The sequence below is a fragment of the Salmo trutta genome, chromosome 38 (assembly GCF_901001165.1).
Source record: "Salmo trutta chromosome 38, fSalTru1.1, whole genome shotgun sequence".
NCBI lineage: Eukaryota > Metazoa > Chordata > Actinopteri > Salmoniformes > Salmonidae > Salmo > Salmo trutta.
In genome coordinates, this window is record NC_042994.1 from 20,766,902 (window position 1) to 20,779,957 (window position 13,056).

The window sequence follows — 13,056 nt, forward strand, 5'->3', positions numbered from 1 at the left end:
TACATTTCACATGCTGTTGTGCAAATGGAATAGACAACAGGTGGAAATTATAGGCAATTAGCAAGACACCCCCAATAAAGGAGTGGTTCTGCAGGTGGTGACCACAGACCACGTCTCAGTTCCTATGCTTCCTGGCTGATGTTTTGGTCACTTTTGAATGCTGGCGGTGCTTTCACTCTAGTGGTAGCATGAGACGGAGTCTACAACCCACACAAGTGGCTCAGGTAGTGCAGCTCATCCAGGATGGCACATCAATGTGAGCTGTGGCAAGAAGGTTTGCTGTCTGTCAGCGTAGTGTCCAGAGCATGGAGGCGCTACCAGGAGACAGGCCAGTACATCAGGAGACGTGGAGGAGGCCAACAACCCAGCAGCAGGACCGCTACCTCCGCCTTTGTGCAAGGAGGAGCAGGAGGAGCACTGCCAGAGCCCTGCAAATTGACCTCCAGCAGGCCACAAATGTGCATGTGTCTGCTCAAACGGTCAGAAACAGACTCCATGAGGGTGGTATGAGGGACCGACGTCCACAGGTGGGGGTTGTGCTTACAGCCCAACACCGTGCAGGACGTTTGGCATTTGCCAGAGAACACCAAGATTGGCAAATTCGCCACTGGCGCCCTGTGCTCTTCACAGATGAAAGCAGGTTCACACTGAGCACATGTGACAGACGTGACAGAGTCTGGAGACGCCGTGGAGAACGTTCTGCTGCCTGCAATATCCTCCAGAATGACCGGTTTGGCGGTGGGTCAGTCATGGTGTGGGGTGGCATTTCTTTGGGGGGCCGCACAGCCCTCCATGTGCTCGCCAGAGGTAGCCTGACTGCCATTAGGTACCGAGATGAGATCCTCAGACCCCTTGTGAGACCATATGCTGGTGCGGTTGGCCCTGGGTTCCTCCTAATGCAAGACAATGCTAGACCTCATGTGGCTGGAGTGTGTCAGCAGTTCCTGCAAGAGGAAGGCATTGATGCTATGGACTGGCCCGCCCGTTCCCCAGACCTGAATCCAATTGAGCACATCTGGGACATCATGTCTCGCTCCATCCACCAACGCCACACCACAGACTGTCCAGGAGTTGGCGGATGCTTTAGTCCAGGTCTGGGAGGAGATCCCTCAGGAGGCCATCCGCCACCTCATCAGGAGCATGCCCAGGCGTTGTAGGGAGGTCATACAGGCACGTGGAGGCCACACACACTACTGAGCCTCATTTTGACTTGTTTTAAGGATATTACATCAAAGTTGGATCAGCCTGTAGTGTGGTTTTCCACTTTAATTTTGAGTGTGACTCCAAATCCAGACCTCCATGGGTTGATAAATTGGATTTCCATTGATTATTTTTGTGTGATTTTGTTGTCAGCACATTCAACTATGTAAAGAAAAAAGTATTTAATAAGATTTCATTCATTCAGATCTAGGATGTGTTATTTTAGTGTTCCCTTTATTTTTTTGAGCAGTGTAGATTTAATTCTCTCTTTTGTATACAATCCATAGAATAAATAATCAATACTAATCCGACGCAGGATATGGTTGTAGGTAGACAGACCGCTTACTTCCTTGACTGTTTTCCTCCTCATCATTGGGGAAGAGGTCATCCAGTGTATCTTTAGGAGGCTCTCCATCTTTCTCCTCCTGCAAAAAAACAATGTCACTGATTGGTTTAAGGAGTGGAATTCTAATTATATACTCATTGACAGTTACATTTGCCAAGACCCACCCCACAGTTTTAAACAGCTGGGGGAGCACTTTTGAATAGAAATTAAAGTTACATTGTGCCTTTCAATTCGATGGAAACTTCTTGTGGCCATCTGGGATTTAGAGTCAATGTTTGACATTGCATATGAAAATCCATGCCGCAGGGTGCTCAAGGAGACTCATGTACCTCATCACGGTTCCCTTCAGGCTGAACTAGAAATACCTCACCCCATCTACCCCTTGTCCTTGCATTCTCAAACATGTACTAGAATTATAAATATTCAACAGCTGACATTTGAACGGCTCTAAATTCCAGGGGACTACATCTGGTACATATTAACGAGCTCTTGTCAAAATGTATAAATGTTAATGACTAAATTAATTGCCTTACCAGCAGCCAAAGGATAGAGGACTTCTGCCCACCATAAACTTTAATCAGTTCATAATGGTTGGTGCGTCATTGTAAATTTGAATTTGTTCTTAACTGACCTGCCTAGTTAAAAATAGGGCAAATAAAAATTTAAGTAAATGAGACCAATTCATTCACCTTGGCAGCCTGCATTGCTCAGAGGGAAGAATAAATTAGATTACAAGAGGAGTGAAACGGCTATTTTATGACAGAATATGGAGCTTGTCAGTCAGGCCTGGGCAACTCCAGTCCTCGGGGGCCTGATTGGTGTCACAGTTTTGCCCCAGCTAACACACCTGACTCCAATAATCAACTAATCATGATCTTCAGTTAAAAATGAAATTAGTTTAAATCAGGTGTGTGTGCTCGGGATGGGGGTTAAAACGTGACACAAATCAGGCCTTCGAGGACTGGAATTGCCCAGGCGTTAACTAATAGGCTGCTAGGCTTTACAAAAGACGTGCTGTGCTCTCAGCTTTCATTTAATCTTGTAGGGAGAATTCCCTAGCCATCAATCCGCTCTAAAAATGATCTTGCACGTTAATGGAGAGATCAAAATCCTGGTTGAGAATAGAGAATGTAGACTATAGGCAGGAGAAAAGGTCAAGTATTATCGATAGGTATTATCGATAGAAACGACTTCATCAGCTGAGGCTTATGCAATGCCTGATTACTTGCATGATGATTACAGTTCTCGAGCTGGTTCAATTGTTTATGATCAAGGAGTGTGTGTGTATATATTACCTTAGAGAAGGAAATGTTCTCATCATCATACTTCATGAACTGCTTCGCGAGCAGTGCGTTTGTGCTTGTGTGTAAGCAATTGTGTTGTGCATTTAAGTATGGGTGTGTGAGTGCATAACAACTCACAGTAGGGGACACATCCTCGTCATACTTCTTGAGCTGGTTCATGAACTCCAGGTGCTTCTTCTCCTCCTCCAGCTGGGCCACACTCTGCTCGCTCTTCTGCAGCTTTTGCTGGGTGCCCGCCAGCTCGTCCCGCAGCCACTGGTTCTCTTGGCACAGCCGACGTACCTGGGCACGCAGCTTCTGCTTCTCCGACTCCACAGCGTTCAGATGGGCAGACAGGGCCATCATCACCTGACAGAGAAAGGGGCATACATGCAGAGGGATCAATTAATTATTTATCATTGTATGCGATTCAGCCCTAGGACCATGCCTCAGGACTACCTGGCCCGACAACTCCTGGCTGTACCCGTCCCCAGTCCACCTGGTCGTGCTGCTGCTCCAGTTTCTACTGTTCTGCCTGCGGCAATAGAACCCTGACCTGTTCACAAGTTGTACTACCTTGTCCCAGACCTCCTCTCTTTCGCTCTCTTCCACTCCACCGAACCTGCCCTCTCAACCTCGGAATGCTTGGCTATGAAAAGCCAACTAACATTTACTCCTGAGGTGCTGACCTGTTTCCCCTCTACAACCACTGATTATTATTTGACCCTGCTGGTCATCTATGAACGTTTCAACATCTTGAAGAACGATCTGGCCTTAATGGCCATGTACTATCGCCACCCGGCACAGCCAGAAGAGGACTGGCCACCCCTCAGAGCCTAGTTCCTCTAGGTGTCTTCTTAGGTTCCTGGCTTTCGAGGGAGTTTTTCTAGCCACCGTACTTCTACATCTGCATTGCTTGTTCTTTGGGGTGTTTGGCTGGGTTTCTGTATAAGCACTTTGTGACATCTTTATAAATACATTTGATTGATTGAAATACAATTGATTGATAAAGGTAACAATTTGTGGCAGCTGTGGATTCCTGTGGCCAGAGACAGGCAGGCTACATAAGCCAGAGAAAGACTAGTCAACTTCAAAACATGAAACTGACGCATGCAACATTAATTCCAGTTAATGTTTACTTTATTTAACTAGGCAAGTCAGAAAGAACAAGTTCTTTTTTACAATGATGGCCTACCAAAAAGCAAAAGGCTTCCCGCGGGGACAGGGATTACACATTTTTTAAATAATAATATAGGACAAAACACACGTCACGACAAGAGACACCACAACACTACATAAAGACACCTAAGACAACTCATGGGGATCCACCCCAAGAACGGATTGATTAACAGTGCTATAACCACCCCAAGTCTCTCCCGAATGGCTTACTCTCTCCATATCACCCAGGGACCGTCAACCCTTACCTGCGCCTCGCCCAGCCCCAGCTCGATCATCTCCACTGACTTGCGCAGCAGGCTGGACTTCTCGTGCACCAGGTTGGCCTCCTCGTCCTTCTTCAGGCAGCGGATGGTCTCCAGCAGGCTGTGCAAGATTGAGTTGTGCTCGCTCTTCAGCGCCTCCAGGCCCTGGATCACCAGCTTGGTGCTGGAGATGATCTCCTCCTGGGACAGCTTCTCCAGACGGTCCTCCCTGGGGTACACCATTGTTGACATTGCCTGGTGGACCTAGGACTTAGAGGCTGGTGGAGGGAGAGAAGTGGAAGAAAAAGAAGGTCACTCTTAGGTCACTCTTGGGGTAGTGGTTCCTTTTAATGCAATGACCTCACTTTTCAGGGATTTTCTTTGGACCCATCAGAACAAAACAATAGCAGACTTCTATTCACGAGATTCCAACATTGAGACTTCCACTGTCATTATCAGCAGAAAAAAAAGCGCTGTTCCAGCAAACTTTCATTGAGGTTGCTCTGTTTACAATCCATGCTACATGTTTTTAATTAAACTGGATAGATGTACAAGAAAATGGAAGCCTTGGGATAAAAAAAAAAAAAATGACAGGGTAGCAGTCCAATCTAGCCCACACTCTATACACTCCCTGCAAATCGACAAAGCCAGAGGAATAAAACACTTGGCTCCCTCTGCCTTCACAAGACAGTCACATGATTATGCTTGGCGTGGGCATAGTAGCAGAAAATTAGGCTAATCCCTGAGTATTTAGCCCTGAGTTCATCGCCAAAACGCTTGTAGATAAATATGAGTAAACTGTTGTAGCCGACTTAATGTGTATTTCCATTGTGGAATAATTCCGCTCTAGTCACTCGTATTGGTATTCCTATTCCAAAACAGGCAGATAATCTCCAACTCTGTGATTTTGGCATTTAAATATCCCATTAAAAAAAGGTTTGTTTAGAGCCATGGAAACAGACTGACAGAAATAGAGCACCATGAGCCAATCATAAAATGAGAACTAGTCCTGCAACTGTGCCTACGTATCGCTTCACCTGGATGCACGCTTTGCGAACGCAAGTGTGCACACACACGCAGCTTGACAAGAGTAGTACAGTACGCTACTAGCTTGTATGACATTCCTTTCATATTGAAAACACACATGGCATTGAGCCCCAATCCATTCTTTTCAGCAAGCCTCCTAAAAATAGGTTGACTATACAGCCAAAACCTATAGATTCAGAAAAATACAGAATTGCTTTTATGGGATTCGGCTAAATGTAATCTGGAAACAAACTAAAAGGATATCTAGACTCTAGATGTGCTGTAGACTACACTGAACACAGGGTAAACAACTAGTGCAAATGGTAGCACATAGGCAGTCACCAATGTTGATTCTAGGCATGAAGGATTACAGAGGTCCAATTTCAAACAGTAATGGCGCTTTTACAGGAGCATGAGTCATATTTCATGAAAGCGGCTACGAAGCCTCAATTAGACTTCTCAAAGGACATGTGTAGGGAATTTCAAGTCAGATTAACCTTGAGGCACAGTCAACAGCGTTATTGCCCGGGGGGGGATTCCCTTTGGAGGACACCATGTTCCAAGAAAAAAACATGATTCTTTGAGCAAGCATAGACAAAGGAAAGACTATTTTTTTCAATACCATAACTCAGTTAGTCCATATGTTCAAAAGGTAATGTGATCTGGTATCAAAAACACTATAGATTTACTTTCATGGTAAAGCGAAGTAGTATAGTACAGCAATAATGCCACACATGTGAGCCTAGCATACAGCAGTGATCGTCTTCACAGGGACAAGTACTGTTAACCTGTTACATCTAGGGGGCAGTAATTTCACGGCTGGATAAAAAACGTACCCGATTTAATCTGATTATTAGTCCTGCCCAGAAACTGGAATATGCATATAATTATTAGCTTTGGAGAGAAAACACTCCAAAGTTTCTGAAACTGTTTGAATGGTGTCTGTGAGTATAACAGAACTCCTATGGCAGGCAAAAACCTGAGATGCTTCTGTTCAGGAAGTACCCTGTCTGAACATTTCTTGCCCTTCTTTATTATCTCTGTCGTTTACAAAGGATCTCTGCTCTTACGTGACACTTGTCACGTCAACAATGGAGTCTCACAGCCCGGGAAAAACAGGAATGATGTCATTCAAAGCCCTGGCTGAAGCACACGAGAGCAAATGCTGAGTGGTCAGTCAATGGACTAAGCCTTAGGCGCGTGACACGCCCCGCCCCCGGCTTTTGTTTTTTTCCTCAGTTTACAGACAGGCAGATTCCCGGTCGGAATATTATCGCTTCTCTACGAGATAAATTGCATAAATATTGGTTTTAAACAGCGGTTGACATGCTTCGAAGTACGGTAATGGAATATTTCGAAATTTTTTGTCATATTTTGCGTCATGCTCGTGGCCGAGATTTAGCGTTGGGATAGTGTCTAGAACGCACGAACAAAACGTCGCTGTTTGGATATAACGATGGATTATTTGGGACCAAACCTACATTTGTTATTGAAGTAGAAGTCCTGGCAGTGTATTCTGATGAAGAACAAGCAAGGTAAGAACATTTTTCTTATAGGAAATGTGATTTTGGTGAAGGCTACACTGGGTGGGTGTCTAAATAGCTAGCCCTGTAACGCCGGGCTATGTACTTACATTATTGCAAAATGTGCTTCATCCGAAAAGCTATTTTAAAATCGGACATATCGAGTGCATAGAGGAGTTCTGTATCTATAATTCTTAAAATAATTGTTATGCTTTTTGTGAACGTTTATCGTGAGTAATTTAGTAAAATCACCGGAAGTGTTCGGTGGGAATGCTAGTTCTGAACGTCACATGCTAATGTAAAAAGCTGGTTTTTGATATAAATATGAACTTGATTGAACAGACATGCATGTATTGTATAACACAATGTCCTAGGTGTGTCATCTGATGAAGATCATCAAAGGTTAGTGCTGCATTTAGATATGGTTTGGGTTTATGTGACATGATATGCTAGCTTGAAAAATGGCTGTGTGATTATTCCTGGCTGGGTACTCTGCTGACATAATCTAATGTTTTGCTTTCGCTGTAAAGCCTTTTTGAAATCGGACAGTTTGGTTAGATAAAGGAGAGTCTTGTCTTTAAATAGCTGTAACATAGTCATATGTTTGAAAAGTGTAAGTTTTCGGATTTAGAGGAGTTTGAATTTCGCGCCCCGCCCATCATTGGATATTGGAGCAGACGTTCCGCTAGCGGAACGTGTAGATGTAAGAAGTTAAGCTACAGTTGGTTAAGATGTAGGCTAGTAGATGAATAATTAGAAAAAAGTACTCATCACAGTATGTTAGTTAGCTGTGGGCAAAAAAGGAAGCTTGAAATGAGCGCTCTTAATTATTTACACAACGTCCCAAGGAGCACACTCAGAAGAAGCATAAAAAGGCACAAAGCAGAAAAATCATCATGATGTTGGCTCACATGAATAAGGGATATTGGGTTCCCTCAACAGAAAACACTAGCCAGGGTTGTACTAGCCTGCATTGTATTCCCTTTCAGTCAATTTAGGAAAATTAGTTGAAATTCAACAAATTAATTAACAATTGCTCATAATTCTTTACTGTGGAGTTTACAATTAATGAATTTGAATTAAGTTCCTGAATTGACATGGTATTAAAGCCAATCCCAGCTTCTAGCAAATATGACGATGGGCAGGGCACACTACCATTTAAAGGAGAAGGAAGCTGAAATATAAAATTGCCCTCCTTCTCGCTTCCTCTGCATAATAGACCACCACGAGCGACATAAAAATTTAATGAGAACAATGTGGGTAATGCAGACGCTACCTCCATCTCCAGACCCTGTCTCATGCCACCCCGTCTCTTTGGTAGCATGAAGCCATTCCTCTCCAATCCCATCACGTCCAGATGGAAATACAGGGCCCAATGGTAAGCTATATTTTAGGTGTTGATGGCTATGGGAGTGCTTTATCTTCTCCTGCCTCTGGTCTCTGCCGGTTACTAGTGGATAGGAGGGATTGCAGACTGATGTTTCTGATTTAGGGACACGTGGGAAGGAGGCACAGGTGGCTTTGGTTGGGGAGATGAGATGTAGGGACAGCTGGAAACCTACTGGGGATGTTAATAACAAAAAATAATACAACTTCAAAATAGCTTGGTATACACTCATCATAATATCACAAAAGCCTTCTTTGCAAAGTGGTGAAATATTGTTGTAACCTACTGTTTACATTTTGATCTTCCATAAACATGAGTATAGCGAAACCGGAAGATGCTGTTTATACTGATGGTGGATCAGCTAAGCAACCATCTTTTGAAGAACCTGACTTTGTGCTCTTCACTTCTTCTACTAACGATGTACAGTATTGACATTTGCAAGTAGACATTTTACAGAAAGTAACTAAGATTGACAGCCTTACTTGAGTCTTGAACAAATGCATCTGCAGCCTTCTAATCTATCCATTAACTCATTCAACAATCAATAACATAGCCTCTCACAAGTTGACTGCAAGGATCAAGATATGTAAGACTGTGCAAAGAGCACATTCTATAACATAAGCTACCCAACAGTGGTGTTCGCTAAAATTACCACATGCTTACAGGCCTAGGTCACACATGCATGCCATTAAGTCTTGCACGGGACTAGACTTCATAGGCTCAGCATTTCGTGTCTGGTTCCTCTCAGGGTTTCTTCGTAAGACTACACTTTCCCATAACGTTTCCGCCCAACTGTGCCAGATTTACTGCATGTGAACATAGGTAGGCCTATTTGTACACAATATAAAATTAAAATAATGCATTGATGCTCACAGAACTCTTCTTGCTTAGACACACTGAGGGCCTTTAGACTATAACAGACACATGCATGGACTTGAGATCAACGCATGTAACTTCAAATTTCTCAGAACTCTTTTTGAAATCAACACAAGTCCAATTTACACACACATATTTAAAGTTAGATCTCCATCTAAGGCCCTATCCTATCAAATCCAATAAGTCAAAAACAATGTACTTCCGGTGTTTTCCAGCACAAAACAAATGTTACGGAGATTGAATGCAAAGCACTGCCGAGTCGCTAACCACCCTCTCCCCTTCGTCTCCTCAATGTGAAGCACCAAGGCTAAAGATGTTTTTAAAAGCCGGTTTATAAAAGTAGCTGATCTGATATAATGGCTCTTCAAGCTGACATTTTCCAACCAGTCTGACAATGGTGAGTCAAAGCAATGAATCATTGATGCTGGTTCAAATGCCACGCTGCCTCTTTCACAGTGAGGCAGAAGGAAAGGGAAAGAGGGATACCTACCTAGTCAGATGTACCTAGTCAACTGAAATGTCTTCTGCATTTAACCCAACCCCTCTGAATTAGTAGGTGCGGGGGGCTGCCTTAAAAAATAAAAATCAGCACTCGGGGAACAGTGGGCCTTGCTCTGGGGCAGAACGACAGCTTTTTACCTACCCGCCAGAGCGAAGCAGGAGGAGCGAATAACTAGCACAAGTAGAGATCTGAGATAATTGGCTCTCTTCAGTCTCATGGCTGTGTCTTCTTGTTACTCATCTCCATTACTAGAATATCAATAGAAATCCCAACCTGTCTGGTTTGAGAGCAGCAATCAGATAGTGGCATTAATAGGATGCGTTTTATGAAAAAAAAAGCTTGAAATTTGCCACACACTTTTTTCTCAGTACAATTAACAAGCTAGCTACTAGAGGTCGACCGATTAATCGGAATGGCCGATTAATTAGGGCGATTTCAATATTTCATAACAATCGGAAGTCGGTATTTTTGGACGCAGATTATTTTTTTTTTTTACCTTTATTTAACTAGGCAAGTCAGTTAAGATCACATTCTTATTTTCAATGACGACCTAGGAACGGTGGGTTAACTGCCTTGTTCAGGGGCAGAACGACAGATTTTTACCTTGTCAGCTTGGGGATTCAATCTTGCAACCTTACGGTTAACGCTCTAACCACCTGCTTTACATTGCACTCCATGAGGAGCCTGCCTGTTACGCGAATGCAGTAAGAAGCCAAGGTAAGTTGCTAGCTAGCATTAAACTTATCTTACAAAAAACAATCAATCATAATCACTAGTTAACTACACATGGTTGATGATATTACTAGTTTATCTAGCCTGTCCTGCGTTGCATATAATCGCTTAGGTACACGTTGCTCCAACCATAAACATCAATGCCTTTCTTAAAATCAATACACAAGTATATATTTTTAAACCTGCATATTTTGTTAATATTGCCTGCTAACATGAATTTCTTTTAACTAGGGAAAATGTGTCACTTCTCTTGCAAACAGAGTCAGGGTATATGCAGCAGTTTTGGCCGCCTGGCTCATTGCGAACTGTGAAGACTATTTCTTCCTAACAAAGACAGCCGACTTCGCCAAACGGGGGATGATTTAACAAAAGCGAATTTGCGAAAAAGCACAATTGTTGCACGACTGTACCTAACCATAAACATCAATGCCTTTCTTAAAATCAATACACAGAAGTATATATTTTTAAACCTGCATATTTAGCTAAAAGAAATCCAGGTTAGCAGGCAATATTAACCAGGTGAAATTGTGTCATTTTGCGTTCATTGCACGCAGTCAGGGTATATGCAACAGTTGGGCCGCTTGGCTCGTTGCGAACTAATTTGCCTGAGTTTTACGTAATTATGACATAACATTGAAGGTTGTGCAATGTAACAGGAATAACGTTTTGTTTGAGATGATAGTTTCCAGATTCGACCATATTAATGACCTAAGGCTCGTATTTATGTGTGTTATGTTATAAGTCTATGATTTGATAGAGCAGACTGACTGAGCGATGGTAGGCAGCAGCAGGCTCGTAAGCATTCATTCAAAATAGCACTTTTGTGCGTTTTGCCAGCAGCCCTTCGCAATGCATTGCGCTGTTTATGATTTCAAGCCTGTCAACTCCCAAGATTAGGCTGGTGTAACCGATGTGAATTGGCTAGCTAGTTAGCCGGGTGCGCGCTAATAGCGTTTCAAACGTCACTTGCATCGAGACTTGGGGTAGTTGTTTCCCCTTGCACTACATGGGTAACGCTGCTTCGAGGGTGGCTTTTGTCAATGTGTTCCTGGTTCAAGCGAGGAGAGGGACGGAAGCTATACTGTTACAATGGCAATACTAAAGTGCCTATAAGAACATCCAATAGTCAAAGGTATATGAAATACAAATCGTAGAGAGAGAAATAGTCCTATAATTCCTATAATAACTACAACCTAAAACATCTTACCTGGGAATATTAAAGACACATGTTAAAAGGAACCACCAGCTTTCATATGTTCTCATGTTCTGAGCAAGGAACTTAAACGTTAGCTTTTTTTACATGGCACATATTGCACTTTTACTTTCTTCTCCAACACTTTGTTTTTGCATTTATTTGAGGCTAAATTGATTTTATTGATGTATTATATTAAGTTAAAATAAGTGTTCATTCAGTATTGTTGTAATTGTCATTATAACAACACACACACAAAAAGAATTGGCCGATTAATCGGTATCGGCTTTTTTGACCCTCCAATAATCGGCACCGGCTTTTTTTGGCCCTCCAATAATCGGCATCGGCGTTGAAAAATCATAATCGGTCGACCTCTACTAGCTACATGAGGAAATAGGCATAAGAACACCAAATCAATATGGCCCTGAACATGTATTGATTCAACATGCCTAAATTCAGTCCTGAAGAACATGATTCCCTATTTGTGCAAGGCTAGTACCTTTTCTGATACATATAGGCAATTTCAGTAAATGGAAGAGGTTATGATTTTACAGCATTTCTCTCCGATTCATTCATTTTCTCCTTCCTCTAATACAGGGGTGGGCAACTCCAGTCCTCGAGGGCCTGATTGGTGTCACTTTTTCTACATCCCTCGTAAACACAGCTGATTAATCAAATTGCATTCTAAACTGAAGATCATGATAATGTGATTATTGGAATCATGTGTGTTAGCTGGGGCTGGGACAAAACTGGGACACCAATCAGGCCCTTGAGGACTGGACTTGCCCACCCCTGCTCCAATAGGTCAGACACCGAGAAATCTGATGGACAATAGGTACTTAGCACAGTAGGAGGCCGTTCCTTCTCTTGCTAGACCTGGTACTGTCGAACCTGCCGTTTCTGTTTGTAGAATCGCAATGCTCGGCAGTGGCCGACTGAGCCGATCAGAGAGCATGAACCTCCACGTGGGGGAGCTGACAGGAGTGACAAGAAAAAGGAAAAACAACAGTCTTTACATCTAGCTCAGGAATGATGTGCTTGAAGGATTTTTTTGTTAGGTTTGATATGCACTAGCTCGTTAGCTAGCTAACGTTAGCTTGCCAACTGAAAAAGGCAGTCACACTTCACATGAAACTAATGGGGTGGTAAGGGCAGCAATGTACACAACACAAATGTATTCACTAAGCGAGCTATCTAGCAAGATGAGGAAATAAAATTCACTATCCATTATCCCGTACTGCCAGTGCACTTGCTAGCTAATGTTAGCTTAACGGTTAGTATCACCGTTTGCCAGTAGCACAGCATAGCTAGCTTCTCCACTGAATCTCGGAGGCTTACAGTCAGCTGCTTCATTCAAAAAGAATCCATTGTGATTTAATTATAAAATGTTGCTAGCTAGTATCAAGAAGGGCTTACTACCATTACTAGCTAGCTAACATTAGCGCAGCTTGCTAGTTAGCTAGCTAACATTAGCAATCTACAGCAGGCACAAACCAAACAAACTCCTGCCACCTTGTGGTCTGAAGTATTTATGTTGACAAGAGACAATTAAAAGTATTTCCCCTGAG

The 13,056-nt window shown here is 42.9% G+C and overlaps 1 protein-coding gene across 3 annotated transcripts in view; it reads right to left on the bottom strand.

The window, feature by feature from the left end:
• The window catches only part of LOC115178501 (kinesin light chain 1), a 40,326-nt gene that overhangs the window by 24,682 nt on the left and 2,588 nt on the right, over nt 1–13,056 (bottom strand). For 2 of the 3 annotated variants that reach the window (XM_029739712.1, XM_029739714.1), the window contains exons 2-4: nt 4,254–4,528; nt 2,968–3,198; nt 1,547–1,625 (exon numbers count right to left, since the gene is read on the bottom strand). In XM_029739712.1, the coding sequence (XP_029595572.1) occupies nt 1,547–1,625; nt 2,968–3,198; nt 4,254–4,502 (559 nt within the window). In that variant the 5' untranslated portion in view covers nt 4,503–4,528. Of the gene's footprint in view, nt 1–1,546; nt 1,626–2,967; nt 3,199–4,253; nt 4,529–8,075; nt 8,375–13,056 lie in introns of those variants that run through there. The other variant, XM_029739713.1, reaches the window with a different exon arrangement.